The sequence below is a fragment of the Patella vulgata genome, chromosome 2 (genome assembly GCF_932274485.2).
Source record: "Patella vulgata chromosome 2, xgPatVulg1.2, whole genome shotgun sequence".
NCBI lineage: Eukaryota > Metazoa > Mollusca > Gastropoda > Patellidae > Patella > Patella vulgata.
The window spans coordinates 21243229-21264203 of NC_065880.2; the positions used below are offsets into that span (position 1 = coordinate 21243229).

At 30.5% G+C, this 20975-nt stretch overlaps 2 protein-coding genes across 3 annotated transcripts; one reads left to right on the forward strand and one right to left on the reverse strand.

Annotated features, from left to right (window-relative positions):
* Window positions 1-142: 142 nt before the first annotated feature.
* Window positions 143-4553, forward strand: LOC126812194 (uncharacterized). Its single transcript, XM_050538442.2, has 3 exons — window positions 143-382; window positions 1293-1566; window positions 2091-4553. Exons 1-3 carry the CDS (start codon window positions 306-308, stop codon window positions 2769-2771), a joined length of 1032 nt encoding a protein of 343 aa, XP_050394399.1. The 5' UTR covers window positions 143-305; the 3' UTR covers window positions 2772-4553.
* A 3019-nt stretch (window positions 4554-7572) lies between these two features.
* Window positions 7573-20063, reverse strand: LOC126812195 (AP-1 complex-associated regulatory protein). 2 transcript variants are annotated; one of them, XM_050538443.1, is made up of 9 exons: window positions 19926-20063; window positions 19111-19162; window positions 18303-18323; window positions 16903-16928; window positions 13962-14058; window positions 12345-12517; window positions 11556-11644; window positions 10749-10844; window positions 7573-9873 (listed from the first exon to the last, which is right to left on the reverse strand). In XM_050538443.1, the coding sequence occupies exons 1-9, from the start codon at window positions 19967-19969 to the stop codon at window positions 9674-9676; spliced, it is 798 nt and encodes a 265-aa protein (XP_050394400.1). In that variant the 5' UTR covers window positions 19970-20063; the 3' UTR covers window positions 7573-9673. The 2 variants fall into 2 exon arrangements, with proteins under 2 accessions (XP_050394400.1, XP_050394401.1); XM_050538444.1 differs by lacking the exon at window positions 18303-18323.
* Between the last annotated feature and the right edge of the window lie 912 nt (window positions 20064-20975).

A 20975-nucleotide genomic window follows, 5' to 3' on the forward strand; every position in this document is an offset into this window, starting at 1 on the left:
TATCTGTAAAGCATGCGCAATAAATACTATTTGTATCAATATCTAGGTCCCAAATGTTAGCGATTTAGCTCCTTATATTTGGGTTGTGGAATATTCAATTTTATAAAGTGTATTTATCTCCCTTTAAGTTATCTCCCTTGACATGAACGTGCATTGCACAACAGACTTGACACTTTTGTCAACAGTGTTTTCTGCAGATTCTGCAATAATTTTGAAGTGTTATCCGGTGTTTAAAATTCTAGGTTAGGCTAGGAATAAGAAAGGTGTCATGTCATAGGCCTATAGAGCAGTACCGTTCTGAAAATATGAGTAAATCAAATAAGAGTGCAGTTGTTATTATTCCACCAAAGTTTGTGTGGGAACAGATACAGAATATAAGAAGGCAAGTAGTAGGCCTACTAGCCTAGTAGTAGTAGTCTACATTATTATTGGTTTCGAAATATGGCTTTTACAAAGTTTTTATTTATCAGGTGTAACACGCAAGGTAATTGCCAGAAATCCTAACAATATATCCATGACACGACAATAGACTCGATAGTATTATAATCTTTGAGAATGGCATTTAGCGATTGAACATAATATAACACAACACAGTGACAGTTCTATGGATAATATTAACAATCACTATATTATTATAAACACACGACGTTTCGACAAGATTTCACTGTATCTTCTTTGATTGGCATTTAGTAATTGAACATATTAACACAAGGTACAAACGTCGCTTAGTATCAAACTCAGTAATTGTATATCCATAAAATTGTACCTTGTGTTAAGATTTCACTGGTCATATGCTTGATAACGACCAGTGAAATCTTGTCGAAACGTTGTGTGTTTATAATAATTATTAATTATATAGTGATTGTTATCCATAAAACTGTGTTGTGTTATATTCAATAGTATTATTAGGCCTAATAGGAATTGGATTTTTATTGGGCCATGCTGGCTTTGGACATTATGAAATTGCTTTATGGGAGTGTTAAATATTGGAAGTTGAACAAGAGTACCTGTTGGTGAAAATTCTGGTCAAAATTTGCTGTCATACACCACACAAGCATACACAAACCAAGACCAGTGTCCTGTAGGCCTAATATTTAGTTACGGTACTGGTAATAATTTGTTTCATATATAAAACTATATTTGAAGCAACATAAGGACCCAGAAACACCTTTTAATCCTTACTTTGAAAAAATTCCACAGCCAATGGTCATGAAATGAAATCTAGGACAATTTGTAGATCAAAAGAATTTTTTTATGCACTACATTGTTGTCTAATTGTTTTATATTTTCAGGAAATATGATAAAGCTTATAATAGATGGATGCCACATATAAATTTAATGTACCCTTTCATGCCAGATACAAAATTTCCATCATTGGTTCCTGAATTAGAGACAAAATTGATGAAGATTAAACCATTTGTTATATCATTTACTAGTGATTCATTTGGTTATTTTGAACATGGACAGTCGTGCGGAATGTGGCTTAAACCTCTTTTATATTCTAAACAAGTTACCGATCTCATTGGAGATCACTCAGATCAGAGAATAGATTGCCAAATCTCACCTGTAAGTACATAACATAAACATCTAACTCGGTCTGATTGGATTACTACTATCAATATAGACCAATCAGTGACGTAGGCTTACCTAGAGTTTGTGTCTCCATCCCCCACACATAATATAAATCAAACATACTATCCAATGGTGAGAAATGATTTAATTGAAAAATAAAATTCTGTCTTGTATCATTCTAGTGCCTCGACAGAAAAATAGCTTTTTATTCATTGCAGTAGACCAAAGTTGCTGCCCCAACCCCCCAAAAAGTGCCTGTCTCTCCCCTTCTTTGCTATGTTACATTAGATCTCATACTCCAATAAGTAAACACCTGTTACATTTTCTGGCTATTGGTATGAGTGTTGAACCAAATTCCAAAGTTCCCCAGCTGTTAAAACTATTGGTGAATCATGATTCCGGTATCTTTTTTAGAAATCACATTAATTATCTAAATTACCTTGTCATTTGTTCTCAATAGTAACTGATTTCATATCATTTTGGTGTATTATGTACTAATTGTTGCATTTATTTGACAGACAACCAAAGTTGGAAATCAAGTTAAAGATAAAAAACCAGAGCATGTAGATGTAATCCTGCCATCCCATCCAATAGACACCCCAAGCCTGGATAATCTTAAAGATGCAATATGGACACCTGAAGACAACGTAAGGCTTCGGTTATCTTATGGTAGTGTTGGCCTAGATAGTTTAAAAGATGCTATATGGAGACCTGGAGACAAAGAATTGATTACGCAACCAGTAATAACAACTACTGCTCTACCCAAATTCAACCCCCACAAAAAAGCCTGGTCAGTTAACTATAATAGTGATAGTAATATTGCAATTTCTAGTTCAACTTCTGAAGAAACAATGATGGATTATGAAGAAATCAACTGGACAACTATTGAAAAAGATAAAAGTAGGAATAAGCCTCAAAAACACTCCAATATAAACTTCCATCCTTCTGTTATGAATATACAGAAAAATTTAGAGAATTTATATCCCGATTTTAATGATTTGTCTACTATAAATACTGCTGGTTTTCAACCACATCTTACTTTAGGACAGTTTAAAAAGTCAGAAATTGGAAAATTTCTGGAAAATTTCAAATCAAACTGGAAACCAATAGATTTTAAGGTAGATGAGATTTATTTGATAAGTCGTGTCGGTTTTTCGGATAAATTTGAGATAAGGGAGACAATTTCTTTGGGCGAATGATAATGTTTGTAACATAAGTTGGCCTTTTGTTTTGGAGGGATATGGCTTAGAATTTAACACTGTGGAACATCAAACCTACATGTATTCAATTAATCATGTGTAGACAATTAATTGAATTGAAAAAGTGATAATTTGACATTTGCCTTTTAATGCTCAAAAGTTGGCCTTTTGTTTTGGAGGGATATGGCTTAGAATTTAACACTGTGGAACATCAAACCTACATGTATTCAATTAATCATGTGTAGACAATTAATTGAATTGAAAAATTGATAATTTGACATTTGCCTTTTAATGCTCAAAAGTTGTCCAGTATTGAATGAGACATTGTTCTAAATATTCATTATATTAATTATGTGTAGACAATTAATTGAATTGAATAAGTGATAATTTGACATTTGCCTTTAATGCTGAAAAGTATTAAATAAGACATTTTCTAAATATTCATTATATTATTTACATGAGGTATTTTTCAAAACAAATCTGATCTCATAATTGCAACCAAAAGGTCAGATGATAAAGGTAGTAGTTTGTAAAAATGATGACAACAGAGAGACACAGACCATGCCATGGCAATATACAGGGACATTCCAAGGGCATATAAAAAAGGATTAGGATATCTTTTTTTAGTCTCCATCCGCCATCACAGAATAAGATTCAAAGCTGCAAAGGACCCAAACATTGTATGCCTCTCTACCCTCAGCAAATTAATCCTTAATTTCTCAAACCATTTGTCAGAAAATTTATGTGGTTGTACTTTACCCCTGCAGTTAAAAGTCCTGGCAACACCACTGTTGGAACAATCATTGGAAGAAATTTATAACCTTTAACTGCTGATAAATTAGCATCTTTATTTTATAGATTCACTAATCTACCTTAAAATACAGATGTGAAATATTGGACCCACGTGACATATTTCATTGGAATGCACGTGCTGGATAGTGTCTGTATTTTAAGTTGTTTATTGGTCTTGTGCAACACATTGCATAATATATAGATCTAGCACTTGTGCAATATCAATATATTACTTAATGTCTCGCACTCGACCATTAAACTACACATATTGATGTATAGCACTTTAGTAATGAATCAAATACTGTTTATAAAACTGCATTGATACCTGACCATTTGACACAAACTAGGTCAGTTTGAGAATAACATATGGTACAATTTTATTTCAATAATTCGCTTGTCCGTAGGGATATTTAGTAGTTGAAGGAAATCCATGAGGTAGGGCATGTCATGTACAAGCCTAGGATTGACACCAAGCCAGTGAAGCCACTTTACTCAATGACAGAGTTTTAAATTAGACCACTAGACTCCACCTTGTAAGAGACAAGAGTAATATACTAATTGTTATATATAGATATATAGAATCATATATTTATTCATTGATATCCATGGCGTATGTACATTATAATTATTATTTATATATTGAAGCAAATACATTTATTACAAAAAAAAGACTTTGTGCATGTTACAAAATGAGGTGTTGTTTGGCAACTTATGTTAATGTGAATCATGTACTTTTCATTGATAATTCTGTTGATTTTGAAAAATAAATTATACATATATGTTGCTTTTATTTCTGTACTATAAAGTTCCAAGACTGACAACTAATAGTAAAGAAAATAGTAATTGAACATGAATCAAATCATAATTGTCATGAGATCAGTCCATATGCACACAAGATTGTAAAACAGGTGTACAGAAGAATAAATATTCTGAAACTGGGTGAAAAACCAATCATAAGACAGCTTTTATTAAACCCACTTTTAGAATCAGGTACTCTGTGAATTCTGGGACTGCTCCTTTAAAATAAAATGTATTATGTATCCTAAAAGGTTTTACCATTATGGTCATTAGAGAGAGAGAGAGAAATGGGGTTTAACGTCCACTCGACACAAACTAGGTCATTTCGGGACTAACATATTGTTTTAATTTTATTTCAATAATTCGCTTGCGCATAGGGGTCTTTAGCAGTGTGAGGAAACCAGAGGACCCGGAGAAAACCATTATGGTCATTAAAGACCAAATCTAGTTTTGTGTATTAAACAATAAATATCAATATATATATATTATAATCGGAGACATGGTATATCTATATGTGGTTTGGTATTGGTATACAAAACAGCAAAAAAAAAATATAATAATAAACATAATAGATTTTACAGATTAATGCTGGAAACTAACGACATGTGATAATATTACAATTTTCAATATAAAAGAGATTGTCAAATTTGTTACTATATGGGGAACTGGTACACTACATATGACACAAATTCTTTTTTTTATACACATAAAATAACAAAATATTCTATAACAATGTTAACAAATTTAACATTCAGGTTTAACATAAGAAGAGTTCAAACAAAAACAGCCAAGTATATCTGAATATGGTAAGATTAACATATGATTAATAAATATATTGTATTTTATTAAACATACATTATGCAAGAGCTAAATCTGCCTATTGCAGGTCTTTCTTTAGGCCTGAAATGTTATATAGACTATTGGACATTTATTAACATGAAAAGACCATAATCAACTCTCAATGCCATCTTAAGTGTCTGATTTTTATTGGATTTGAATCCGATCTGCTGTTCAATGCCCATTGATGATTAACCGCAAAAATGGATAATCGAGACTTTGTTAATTATCAATTATCGTGACAGTGGTAACAATGACAATCTGACTGAATTTTCAACATATTTGCTTTAGAGTATCTAGTTTGTAACTATTATAGTGAGAACTGCCAGCTCTTTATCTAATCTTCCATAATGTATCTTTAATATTCTATAAATTTTTATAAACAATAAAAATAACCAGAGTATCCAACTTAAATTAATTTTAGACACAAAAAAAAAAATCCATTAACGTACCTGTATTTCATACCTATACAATATACAAAATATATCTAGTCTCATGCTCTGCTCTATATACATATTATGCTTTTTATATATTCACACAATCCTTAGAAAAGCAAATATATTTGTTTTGAGCAAAAATATTTCTACCGGTTTTTGTAATGTTACTATGCATTTTAAAAAAACTTACAGCTATGAATATCTTACAGTATCTTATTTTTTACCTCATTTACATGCATGATTTTACAAGACGATTATATAGTCCTACATACCCTACTTTAACTAGTATTATTCTTTATTTTCATTACAACATCACCACAGGTTTATCTCAGCATTTTAATCAAATGTAATTTCTGACACGAAACACCTAATGTCTAGGATGGATTAATTGTTAGTGTGCCTAACGTCCCTGACACTAAATAGGACGGACAACTGAAAACTATAACCTAGATAAGAACCAGTTTTAGAAATGCCTAATTCCTACATTCTTCTTGGTTTCAGATTTGTTGAAAATGCTGAAAATAAAGAACACAACATACATATGTATTGTAGCCTACCGGCAGACAAATTTCACTTATTCCAAAAGATAAAGCAAGAGAGAACTATGAATATTAGACCTAGAATTTTTACTACACAGTATCCTTAAATTTTTAAGACTGAACATATACTACTGGAATGCAGAGTATTGGAATCCCAAGTCAAGATTTTCTTTTCATTCTTCACATCTCGCCCTTAGTACATATTCTACACATACTATAACTATATATTTCTAAAACTTAAAATATCTAAGAATTGAGAAAAAGCATAAGTTATCAAAAATTCAAATTAGTTAACTTTATTCATGGAATGTATGAAATAATTTCTCTAATGGCTCTATTTATAACTCATGTAAAAGGTATATAATAATTCCTTAAATGACATCTAGAACCACGATTCACTATTAACAACAAAAAACATAAGATATATGTTGATATAATTAATCTGAAAAATGTGACATGCACATTGTTACAAAACGCTGTTATTAAATAAGAGAGAAGTAGTTATATCGATTTAAAATACAGATGTGGCGTCACCTTTGATGTTGGCCTACCAGTATTTCAAATAATGTAGGGCAACATGCCAATTGTATATTATTTATACTCGTAGAAAGAAATATTGGAGACGATTTCATTGAACTGCACGTGCAGATAGTGTATCTGTATTTTACATTGTTTAATGGTCTCGTGCAAGACTTTGCATAATATATTGATTCAACCCTCGGACTAACATTCTTGTGCCATATCAATATATTACTTAATGTCTACTCAGGACCATTAAACTACACATATACCGGTACCTTGTGTTTTTTGCTGTGAATAGTTATATAATAAATGACACAGTGCTCCATTTAATATATTTTATATAACAAGCCAGATACGTCGATCCCTAGCACATGGCCATTATTGCTACTAGTAAACAAATCACAACCCACAAAAAATCATAAAAAATAGTTTTCCAAATTAAAAAAAAGGCTTATCGATGTAATAATAATTCCACAATGTATGCACAAGAAGATGTTCAAATAAACTCCAACCTGAGTAAATATGGTGATAGATATTATTCTAATGATACAAATGCATATTTAATTTTTTATGTATGCGATATAAATGAGCTGAAAAAACTTAATTTAATCAATTAGCTTTACCAATATTTTAATTTCATCCCAGCAGCCACAATTTTATAGTTATTTATTTCACAGGTTAATATTTATAATAATATGTTCATAACTCTTGATAAGACAACAAAATTTAAATTTTTGAAACAATCAATCAAAACATTATATGTTTCTAGTCAAGTGAAAAGAATGTGTGAGTTCTTTTTTAACAAGTAACAACAGAGTACTGAAATTTGAAGATGGGAAGTGTATTATAGTTGTTTTTATTCTGTGTGGTTATTGGATATGAACAAAACAGAAATAAGCTTTAATTGTTATTTGATATGTTTGTGTTTAATTTCCTTTCATTAAATTTTGAAAATATACAGATTTGGTATTTTTAATGACATTATCTTAAACATACATTATGCAAGAGCTAAATTTGCCTATTGCAGGTCTTTCTTTAGGCCTGAAATTTTATCTCAATTATTAATTAGACATTAATTAACTTATCCAGACCATAATCAACTCTCGATGGCATCGCTAACCTGCGATGTTTATTGGATTAGGTTCCGATTTGCTGTTCGACTTCCATTCATAATTTAATCAAGAAATGGATAATCGAGACTATGTTTTTTATCCTTCCAACTTTAGTAATGATGATCGAGGCTAGGCCGAAAATTCAATCGCTAAAATCTTGGTTCATAGTGGATCAATTTGACTGAAATTTTCAGCAAATTCCCTTTACAGTATCTAGTTTTTAACTATTATAGTGAGAACTGCTAGCTCTTTATCTAATCTCCCATAATGTATCTTTAATAAAAGATTTATATTAGTTTGTATGGTGGAAGGGAGATAATATTGCGTTCAGGACCTAAGAGACAGTTACCTCCCCTGTCTCACATTTTATAGTTGGAATTATTGTCAAGAATTGTAAACACCTTCCATGTGCAAAAATGTCATGGGAAATCAATTGAATATGTGATATAAAAAAGCTGAAAAGATGTTTAATAACTGGTCCCTTGTTAAAGATACATTATGTAAGAGCTAAATCTGCCTACTCAAATGTTATATAAATACATTTATTCACATGAAAAGCCGATAAATCAACTCTAGACCATCAGACAGTCGTGATTTTAATGGATTAAAACATGTTCGCCATTTAATATTTTAATTAAAAAATGGTTAATTGCTATTCTTATCAAAACTCCAAACATTGATAATTTTGCTCAGAATTTGATTGAAATTTTCAACATATTTCTTTTTCATTATCTTTTTTAGAACTATTATAGCGAGAACTGGCAGCTCTTTATCTAAATCTTACATAATGCATATTTAATGTATGGAATAATCATAATAGCTTGAATGTCTAGCTCTGTTATACATGCAACCTTTCAAATACAATTTCCTTCTTTATCTGTTGATAGTTTTTGCTTACTGTACAAACACTGTATTTGAGAAATACTGGAGTTTGTAGGATATATAAGCTGTTGATTGATTTAACAGAGTATGATTTTAATATACAGTAGCTACATGATAGCATCTTATATGATGATAATTTATAGTGTAATATATATTTACATGTCATGGAGCTACAATAACCAACACAATTATTAGCTAATCAATAATAAATGTTAATTAAATGTAAAAATAATTTTATTATATAGAATACCAAAATAGAAAACAGAAATTCCCTCTTCCACACACATTTATTATATAAATTTACACTTTAGTTTCAGATAAAAAAAATAAACCAACATAAATGCTGTTGATCCCTCTTTCAACCTGTTGTAATATTTAAATATAAACAAACGCTAGTAGGCAACAAAACACATGCCTACTAGCACCTAAGTCATCCATGCAGTTGTATATAAATTTAAGTTTGATCCTCAAGAACTTTTATCTGATGAAATCTTTACATGCAAGATTTTAATGACATCTTACTTAATTTCAGTATGGTTCAGACTCATGACTATTGGAACAATCTCATGTGATATGCAATTTGCAAAAACAGAGGCAAAAACCTGGACATGCCACTCAATATTTCAGTGAGGTTTTGAGTAACAATTGCACCAAGTTTTGAAATAAAAGGATTGAATAGGTTTCAATTCTTAACTGGGTTATCAAGTTAACAAAAATCAAAATCTCTGACCTGCACAGCTTTTACAAGACGTTGGATGGACAAACGGGCATAACACTAAGAAAGACCACAATATATGACCACATTAACACGTGAGTGTATAAAAAAAAAATTAGTCTCCTTATTTCAACCAAATAAAACTAATAACATATACAATCACTGCCTTACATATAACATTCACACAAAATCATAATTTGCAAATATTAGTTGAAGGTTAAAAATAGTTTTAAATACTGTTTGTAGTATCAACACATTGTATAAGGTATCACCGAATTGCTGGGGATGATTTGGGTTTTTCTATTGTTATTAACTGAACTGTTTCCAAGTCATCAGCACTAACAAAGTCATTATCCCATTCTAAATCATTAGAATTAACAGGACTATCTTTTGGTGTGTCTTTACTTAAACTTAAAGCCACAAGGCTTTCTTCTGTGGTAGAACGTGATTTAGATTGAGGCACAACACCTAAAATGAGAAGAATGGGAACAGATTTTACATCTAAAAACAGTTTTATATTAGATTTAATGAGCTATAATAAATATTTTACTATTAGATTTAATGAGCTATAATAAATATTTTACATGTAATAATATTTTTATATCAGATTCAATGAGCTATATTTTAATATTTAACATGTTATAACATTTTCATATTAGATTTAATGAGGTATAATAAACATTTTACATTCAATAACATTTTTATATTTAATGAACTATAATAATTTTTTCAACTATAATAACTTTTTCAAATATAATAAATTTTTAAATTAGATGTAATGAACTATTACAAATATTTCAAATATTTTCATATTAGATTTAATGAACTATAACAACTATAATTTCAAATATTTTTATATTAGATTTAATAAGCTATATTAAATATCAATACAATTTTTAAATTAGATTTAATGAACTATAACTAATATTTCAAACATTTTTATATTAGATTTAATAAGCTATATCAAATATCAATGCATATATGGAAGACACACTACTATCATTTTAGATGCCATATATATGTACATGATTCTTTAATCAAAAGTTGAATTCATTCCTGGATAAGTTTCACTAATAAAGCACATACAATAATATGGCATTCACTTTTAAAATTATTGGAATCACAACAAAAATTCATCTGTGTTCAATGGGTTTGGAAAGGATGTATATCTAGTGATTTGGATGAGATAGAAACTGAGATCCATGTACACTATGTATCTTGACACTTGGAATTGAATAAGTCTGTACATCTGTACAAAACTCTATTTCTTCGAACATATAACTGTAGAAAATAATGATTACTTCTGAAAATAAAGTTTATATGAGACATTAAAGATGACAAACCTGCTTCATGATCCCATTCTAAATCTATAGATGATACTTCTGTTCTATCTCGAGTTAAACCTGTACTACTACTAGAACTGTGACCATCTCCTGAACCTTAAACATAACAACAATATATTATCAATTTATACACAAATGAAAGATTGGTTGACAGGCAACGAAACATATAACCACAGCAGCTAAGCCATCCGAGCAGGTCATAAAGGTTGTTGTATCGTGTGTCTATATTATATCTCAACAAAAAGCCAAATCTTTATACAGTATAATATCACTGGCGCATTCAAAAGAAAATGAAATAGGGTTTAACGTCCTACTGTTCTGCTCCAATTGGGCTAATGAAGACAGGCATACGTCCTACCCTTACTTCGAATCCCAACTGCCAAGCGATCTTTTATGTGCACTTCAATGTGTACAGAGGACCTTGATTTTTCATTCCATTCAAATGACTATACGTTGTCCCTTGCCAGGGCCTCTTTCCTGCACCAAAGACAAGGGGGAACCATGCCAGAAAATCCTCATTAACTTTCTCGGCAAATGCTGGGATCGAACATGGGATCTCTAGGTTAGTGATCCAATGTCTTACTCACTCAGCCACCGCAGCTCCAGGCGTTCAAAAGATAATACAACATAATCAATGTTTATAACTGTATAATTAATTAACACAAATGGTCGCAAATTATATTCATCACAATAATAAAACAAAGAACATAAATCTAAATCAGATCAGATGATGACTTTTGCTGTTGAAGAAATTCACTAGTTTCTATAAAATACGACAAAATGAATGAATAAACTCAAATTATGTACCTTGCCGTAAAAGACTTTGGTTTCTTGCTGCTAATGATCTAGCCTTAACACTGGCTAAGAAAATTTCAAAGTCGTCTTCACCTCCAGCTCTGAAAGAAGATTAACTGATTTATTGAAGATAAACTAATTTGTAAGAAGTGTAAAATTGTCTGAGTAGAGAGACAAGTAGAGAATATATGTTTGTAAATGTGAACTGACAACCAACTAAGTAGTAAAGTAGTTTAATTTTCTTTAGTGTCTTTAGCTTGAAAGCTTTTATATGTAATAAAATGGACTTATATCTGTAGACAATGAGTAACATTTAGAACATGGCGAAGAATACCATGGGGCATCTCACAGCACCGGCAGAAAAAAGTTAATTTAGATAACAGAAAATGATATACTTATTATCTAATGTAATTATCCCAATAAAATGCACCTCACTTTTTTCTGCATTTCTATTCTTTACATAATCCTAAGCATTCACTCACATCTTTTTTCATTATTAATTTCTTAGCTAAAGTCATGCAATATATTAATTCTTGTGATAGACTTACAGAAATGGTTCGATTCCAAACATAATTTTAACGTAAAGATATATGATATGATTGATCTGTAATAACAATCTCAAGATTCTAGAAGTGACACAAAAATGTTCAACCCACTGATACTCTGTGGATGCTGGTATTGTATGTTAATTGCTTATACATGGAAATGCCCAAATATATTGAATCATAAGTCAGATCAACGACAGTCATAGTTAAATTATATAAATTAAGACATAGAGTTATAACAATAAAATATGCTTACATCTCCCATTCTTCATCATTATCACCTAACCATGATTTAGCACCATGTGTTGTAGCATTCTTACGTGCAGCTTGTTCTTTAGCTTTCTGCTGTTTAGCTATGCGTGCTGCTTCTCTTTTAGCTTCTATAAACGCTTCCTCTTCTTCTTTTAACTCTTCTTCTTGTTGGGCAAGCTGTAATTATACAGACTGAAGTGGTTAAAACCAGATTAAATTAAGCCAACAGTGAGGCTGATGTCCCCTGCCGAAATCCCAAAATAAATAGATGACACATATTAATTAATAGCACAATCAAGCAATCAAACTGATTATCAACTATACACTAAGTTTCATCACTCTCTATCAGATAGAATCAATGTTATATTGTCCCAAAGCATCGACCAATGGCATTGCTTAGCTCTACTGCTCTGCTTAGCTTTAGCTCGAAATGTTAATCATTGAACTAAGTCAAGACATTCACCTAATGAACATCTACATCAAGTTTAAACATTCTACCTCAATTAAAAGCAGAGTTGTTATGTTCCAAAGTCTTGACTAATCAAATTGAATATTTCTCCTTAGTCTAAGCAGAAAATTCTCATCATCGAACTTAGTCAAGGTAATAATATAATGAATCTATACTCTGCATTTCATTACTCTCACTTAATTAGAACTAAAGTTATCGTGCCTCAAAGCATCAACCAATCAGATTGCTGATCTCTGCCTACCAAAAAAGACAATGTTCATCATCGAACTCCATCAAGGCATTCACCTAATGAACGCCTACATCAAGTTTGAACATTCTACCTCAATCAGAAGGAGAGTTATTGTGTTCCAAAGTCTTGGCCAATCAAATTGCTTATTGCTCTGTTTACACTGAGCAGAAAATGCTTATTTTCGAACTTAGTCATGGTATTGATGTAATGAAACTATACACCAAGTTTCATCACTCTCACTTAATTAGAACTAAAGTTATAGTTTCCCAAAGCATCCACCAATCAAATTGCTTATTTCTGCTTACCCTAAGCAGAAAATGCTCATCTTAGAACTCCATCATGGCATTGACCTAATAAACACCTATATCAAGTTTGAACATTCTAGCTCAATTAGAAAGAGAGTTATTGTGTCCCAAAAAATGTGACGGACAGACAGACTGACAGACAGACGGACGAACCCATTTCAATAATCCCCTGCTTTCTTCGAAAGGCGGGGGACAATAAACATTTTATTATTATTATCAAATATTCATATTACAGAATTACAGACAAGTATAGTTTTAGATATCGGTACTATTATTAGTAGAATTTCTATATTTAGTAAAGTTTAGTATAATTAATGCTGAGTAAATTTTTTTTCAATAACAATGACATGTAATTATAGAATTCTGTTAATTAATGATTATTTTAAAGCTTATAACAACATCTAATGCTAACAATCTGCCCATAAAATCCAGCATTTAATTCATTATTTTGAAAGCAAATCATGGCAAAAACAACAGTAAGGAGCTAAACCTAAGGTTACATCGACCCCATTCCCCTCCCTAATTTATCAACCATTTTCTGTTCCCCAACAATCACAGAATGAAATGCTTGGACCTGAATTATTATAATATACAAATATATAGACATACAACATTTACCTTAGAATCTAATTCTGCATCAATTCTCTTTTGTTCATGCACTATAATATCATACTGTCTTTTAGACAATATTGCTTTCTCATGATCAGTTAAAGGCCTTGACAAAAAATACAAACATAGAAATAAACACACAAAAAACACAAATACGAGGATAAATAAAAACATAACTAAACGTCTAGTATGTGATTTAAGGAAGGATGTTGTGTACATATATCTAAAAGTTAAAATATTATATCATAATGCAGTTGCAGGATTTTATTCATCTCTTCCAATATGTAAATGAAGTACAGTGGGAATTAAACGAAACTGCAGAGCTCTCATCAGCTCAATTTAACTTTGATCATTAAAGACATTATCAGGGTAACCATATCGATTATTTTTGTTGTTTATGTGTTAAAACTTCTTCAAGCAAGACAGAATTTTGAAAGGGATATTTTAATTTTTTGTTTTTGATTTTCAACTATTGAGTGGGTTTGTGTGTGTGTCTGGTGAAGCAAAGTTCCAATCCAATTTAAAAGACATCTTATCATGCCAGATTTTATTCCTGGTTATAAAAAAAAATTAGTTTGAATGCCTGACTTCAGATTAAATGGGGCTGATATAAACTGAAATATTGTGAATGTTTAATTTCTACATGTATATTGGTAGAAGATGTTACATGCACATAGTATGTCATACATACATACATATCACAGACTTTCAGCTACATTCTCAACTACGGTACCTAAATTTTGATTTTACCCAATGTCACAGTTTGAATTAGTACCCTCTTTGGCATGGTGAATCAATACCCTCTTTGGCATGGTGAATCAGTACCCTGTTTAACAAGGTTCCTTGCACATGGAAGCCTAGTGAAACCACTTTAGTTATGTATCTAATTGGTTTGATATTTTCATATGAATCCTATTTGGTAACAGCTGAAAACTGTCGTTTAGATGACACTTTACAAGAGAGGTTGTGAACAACCTCAACTGTCTATTATTATTACAAATCTCTGATCTGGTCTTGTATTTTATATTATTATGTGTCTTGAGTACCACTACTGTATTGAATATACTACATGCCTACCATTTTACATACAATAATGATTTTCCCTTAGGTCACTTATATGTCCAGTGTAATTAACAAAATATAACACACAAAACCAGGTACTAAATCAAACCACAATTTTAACATAGCTCTTAAATTAGGTAAAAATGTCAGCATGCTCAGATGTCTAAAATATAATTTGTCAAATGATGATTCATATGAATACACAGAGGTCGGCGAAATTAGATAAAAGATGGTTCTCAGACTTTTTAGATCCCCATAAAATTGTTAGTTTCACTCAGCTTCCTATATATTAGACACAAAGCTGAAAGTCAGTATGGTATGGTTTGTCATAATACAACATTACCGATGACAAACTGCAGCTAATGTTACATTATTCACTCTACCACTCTGGCCAAGTGAATTACAATTATAATAACTATTCATTTAGTGTTTGTAATGGATTTCACATTTCACACATGGGTATCTGTTGAGATTAAATGCATTTGTGGATGGTTTTATTTTGTTAAATGAACTCAAAATAGGCCATTAAAGATAGTAATTGAGTACCGTGCATTTAATGTGTCTCTTTTTCATTCTAAAAGAACAAAAAAATAAAATTAAAAATTTATCAAATTCTTGTGGAACCAAAATAGTCGATAGGTTTATTTGTCTGTAAGCACTATATTTTCAAAGTCATGGAATTATTGGAATGTCAGGGAAGTATGTGATAAGATTTAATCACTTTTCTATGATTGTGTTCATTGATCTATTAAATTTTCTAGCTTTCATCTAGATTACTTTGGATTTCATAGTAAATTCATAAATTGAAATGGATATGAGGATTCTTTACACCTAATAGCCTGCTGTTAAAATGTCCAACATTTGTCTTTGATATAAAATGAAATAAATAAAATATGGATGCATCACAGCGAGTCTGTTTCGTCTGTATATGCCGTGGATTGGCATCGATACATCCTCATACATGCATTATTAGAGTAAACTAAAGACTATCAAATTAATACTTCCATGAAAGAAACAAACAGAAAAAACTGTTTCAATCTGTCATGGTGTTTCACAACACTTTACATGGCATGACTGGATTTACAAATAATAAAAAAAGAAGATAGTGCTGAACATACATATCAACATGTACACAAAATTTATACTATCAATTCAAAAAAACAGCAGGTCGTGACCTACCCATTTTACATAAGTTGAAACTGTAAATGGTCCATTCTTTAATTCTAACTGACATCTAAAGGCAGCCATAAATAAAATCAAGTTTTTAACCATCATTTTTTAAATTTTTTGTCCCTTTATTTTTTATATCTCTACCTTTGTTTATGTAACATAAATACTCATAAAAGATTCATAATTTGTTGTTAATAATAAAGACAGCTTTATGGATATCATTCAATAAGTGTACTATTAATTTATCAATTGCATTCAATATGGACATCATTCAATAAGTTTATTATTAATTTATTAGCTGCAACATTTCCAGATTTCAAATGTTTTGGTACCTGAACATTATCCTGCTTGAAAGCAATGAAGGTTTAAATTTTACCAGAAAGTTAGATTATAAATGAATTATTAATGAGAATGGCATGCATCTGTATTAATGCATGATAACTAAGATCTTTCCATTAAAATCAATATCTTACAATTATTTCTTACTCTTTTTCAAACATTTCACTTCCACATTCATTGTATCTTTTATTTCTATCTCAATCAGCCTAGAGATAATGACTTTCATATAAATCTATACAGAACATGAATATTCAAGGTAACAGATCAATGAATCAGTAAGGAAATGTTAAAGAAAAGTAGCGGGTCTACTCAACAAGCAAATTGAGCTAATGACAATTTGCATTAATAATGTTCTTCTAGTAGTTGATAAAACATTTACCTGTTCGCATCATAGCTTTGGGTGTCCTGAAATGAAAGTTCAGAAAATAAAAATAGGCAAAAATCATTGTTCAGACTAAAGGCTAAAAAAGTATTTTTGATATACAAAATATTCCAGAGAAAAAAAAGCATAAAATATATTTTTTCATACAATAAATATTCCAGACAAATAAAGGCGAAAAAGTATTTTTTATATAAAGAATATTGGTTACATAATCTCTTGATATAGATGTAAGAGGTTACTAACCACTGATCATTATCGATAACCAAGACCACATAATCCATACAAACATCATGAACACTATGTTAACTATATATGATATGTATAGATCAAGCTATTCGAAGCCCCTTAACTCATTGAATAGAGCAATAGATGATTATTTATTAGAATATTATCTTAATGTTGGTTATTGTTTTGTACTGAAGTAATAATCTGTCTTTGTCCTATGAGTTTACATTTTGAAAAATGATAAATACTAATTAATATGCCAATTGTCAACATAGATTGCATAAGCTTCAAATGGCTACACCTCTTCAAATAGAGTAAAGAAAAATGTTTCTAGAAAAAAGGTGTGGTTAGATATAATGAATTTTGCATTCTCATGTCAACACAGTAAGCAGGATTTTTTTTGCATATTTTGTAAAATATAAGGGAACACTTCTCAAAATGTCATGCCATATGTATAATAAACAATTGACTGTATTCCATGTATGGTCGTTTAGTTTTTAATGCACCCAAATGCAAAATGACACTCAATGATTACCCATGAACAATGTTACAATTCAATAGTAACAATTCAGTTCAATACCTGTATTTGAAAATAACTTATCCAGGAATTTTTTATACAAATTCAAGGCAACTTCGTAAATAGAAGGTAAAAATTACAATTTAAAGAAACATGATGTCCTCTATATATATGATATAATCCTATCAAATTCCGTCAAAATCATCAGTCAATGATCAGTTGATCAATTTAATTATTCAATATTTAATCTATCCCATTTCACGCTCTTTAAACTGAATGGTTTAATTCACTGTACAAACTATAAAGTAATATGAAAGTTCTAAGAAGGAAATGTATTCATTAATGTAATAATGCATTCATACAGCACCAGAACTCAATCAGTTTTCTACTTACTTTTTTACTATACGAAACACAACTCAGTTCAAATTCAAAGATTTAAGAATCAGGCTTAAAGTGAAAATTCTCCACGGTTATTAAAGATTATAGTTTTAATCTTTAGATACCATACTGGTAGTGTTGGACGTCTTGCTCAAATGTATAGACTTTATTTTACAAATTTTATTTCAAATTCCATACTTGTTTCATTTTCCCTTCAAGAGACAGATTATCACTAATCTATTAATTATAAAAATAAATTTATATAAACAATACCCACCTCATCCATTAAATTTTCAAACTGAAACAAAGATAAAGCAGGCGTGTATATATACAGGTTGTGCAACAGGTAACATAATCGACAAAGTCTTAAGTCGTAATGTGAATATATAAAACATTAAAGTCATTGATCGTCATTACCATTTTTCTTATAATAATATCTAATTTTTCACGGATTCAACCAGGCTAAAATGTACTCAAATTTATTAATCAACATTTAATTAGGAAAACAACATCAAAGGCTTGGATTCAATCAGATTAATCAAAAGATGTCAACGAAAATAATTGGAGTGCATGTCATTGTAGTTGGCAAGGGATTTAAGTACTCTCAAATGACGATCAGAGACTTTTAGTTGTATTACATGTGGGATAAACAAGCTTCATTCAATTCCTTAACACTTTATTTCTATTATTCTTTAATATGGAAAATTACAGTAAAAAATTCATACTAATATTTTAAAATTAAAATAAAATAAATTATTTTTGAGCATAGTTAGGTATGGTATGCTAAGGGGTAATTATGCAGGTAGATATTGATGGATAGGTATGCCCAGGCATGGGTATTATAAGATCATATAAATAAAACACTGTGTTACACAATTATATAGTAATCTTATATTTCTATATAACAAGACAAATCTATTCAAGTATCTCTTGTAACTATTTGATTCAATTCATAAACTTTATATAAGCTCATCAAAAATACCAGTAATCTTCTATACACTTTGAAAACAAACTTCTAGATCATGAAACAAAAATTCTTTATGTGAAATTAGGTAGGTTAATGTATACAGGTAGTATTTACTCACCTCAACAGAATAATCACGTTCAACATCGTACCTCGTACGAAGATATTTTCTTCTGCAAAAATAAAATATTATATTGTCAAAGAACATGTGAAGGTGCACAAATGAAATGATGGTGCGCAAATGAAATGATGGAGCACAAATGAAATGATACAAAATATTTCACAAATGAAATGATACATAATATTTCGCTCTAATAACTTCTAGTTGACCATGCTAGTAGCAGACACCACCAAGTAGGCTACATAAACAGGCACAAATTTAGACCAAGTCGGACGAGGTCTAGATGAGATCTATATAGAAATGATAGTTAGTAAATGACAAAATATCCATTCGTTGATTTCCAATTCAAGTTCTAGGTATGCAAATTAGTGATAATACTTGGTCTTGTTTCCACACCAGTCTTTTATAATGTTTTATAATATACATTTGTAATAATTATATATCAATTTACCATGGTCTTTGGGTATAGTCCATGTCTATTATAAGACTAAAAGTCAAGTTTACTTGATGAATTGTGCTACACACTTTTAGTCAACAAAATTCGTCTGCTACAATTACTATATCATCCAAAACAGCTCAGTAATTATCCAAAAGATGAAATTATAATACTTCGACACCAAAGAAAATATTAATTTATTGTTTAAATTGCAAAAGTCAGCGAACGGTGTTGTTATCCTATATTTATATTCATTTCTTCGATAAAAGGAAACCTGACTAGGACATAAAAATAGGGGGCGTGGTCATTGTATACTACTAGCTGGTGATGGACAAATCTCCGAAGACAAACTCCATTACATATCAAAAATAGTTCATACCGTTTATCAAATCTACCACAACATCGTGACAGACATTTCCCCATCTTTCAGTATTAAAATAATACATTTAATTCTTCTAATCTATAGACATCTCTCTTATAAAAGTTGATCGTCGTCATCATTCGATAACTTCGTCTCCATAACCGGAAACTGAAGAGTCACCGTCATGTGAAATAACTTACTTTCGATTTATACATGGATTCTTTTTCTGTATTCCCCCACAATAGATTAGTAGCAGAAAAATTCTATTTATGACTTTAATCAAACTGAAACATTATCAAAGACAAACACAATTCATGCAGGCAGTCAAATTAATTTCCAATATAATGATAGCAATGGCAGCAATTATGCAGATTAAGAACACAGTTCAAGGGAGGCAACTACATTTAACAACGCAAGATAAAAAAAAATTCAGTATGACAAAACTTGAATAAATCTATTCTCTTTATCATTTGTTTTCTTGGGAAGCACTATAGGGTTTAATATTTGCCACTATTAACGGGAAAATAAACACAGTAGGATTAGGAAAATTATATAGTATATTGTATATTGAACTATTAACTATTTTACTGATTCGTAATTAAATGGAGTTGTTTCCCTTAGTATATAAAATTTGGGACGGAAATTTCCTTTCCGTTTGCGTTTGCTTTGAACCCACACGATTGAATCGTTTCGAAATCGTTTCGTAACCTAACATGCTCCTTCAAAATAGGAAAGTGAATGTTTTCAATAAATGAATAAAAGTGGAGGTTGCTATTTTCAATCCACCCCACCGCTCAGAGCTAAACAATTAAATTTTTCAAAAATGCACATACAGTGCGGTATTAACGGAAAAATTACGAGTTGAAATTTCGTGGCGACTACCGCACCTAACAGATAACGTATCAGAAACATCACTTTACCGGTCATTGCTTCCGGAATACGGGATAACTTAATGGGCGTTGGCCCATTCTTTGGAACCTTAAAATAGACGAAAATGGGTCTAATAGCACATATTGATGTAATAGAAATGCATATAACGTGATTTACATTCAATTTTTGAAATTTTTA

What these genes read in the sequence shown, in the direction of transcription:
- LOC126812195 (XM_050538443.1), bottom strand. Translation starts at nt 19,969, where the DNA reads ATGGGGAAATGTCTGTCACGATGTTGTGGTAGATTTGATAAACG. An exon ending in TTGAAAATTTAATGGATGAG is followed by an intron (nt 16,929 to 18,302) that starts GTGGGTATTGTT and finishes CTTTCATTTCAG; the next exon opens with GACACCCAAAGCTATGATGC. An exon ending in AATGATGAAGAATGGGAGAT is followed by an intron (nt 11,645 to 12,344) that starts GTAAGCATATTT and finishes ATCTTCTTTCAG; the next exon opens with AGCTGGAGGTGAAGACGACT.
- LOC126812194 (XM_050538442.2), top strand. Translation starts at nt 306, where the DNA reads ATGAGTAAATCAAATAAGAGTGCAGTTGTTATTATTCCACCAAAGTTT. An exon ending in CAGATACAGAATATAAGAAG is followed by an intron (nt 383 to 1,292) that starts GCAAGTAGTAGG and finishes TTATATTTTCAG; the next exon opens with GAAATATGATAAAGCTTATA. An exon ending in TAGATTGCCAAATCTCACCT is followed by an intron (nt 1,567 to 2,090) that starts GTAAGTACATAA and finishes TTTATTTGACAG; the next exon opens with ACAACCAAAGTTGGAAATCA.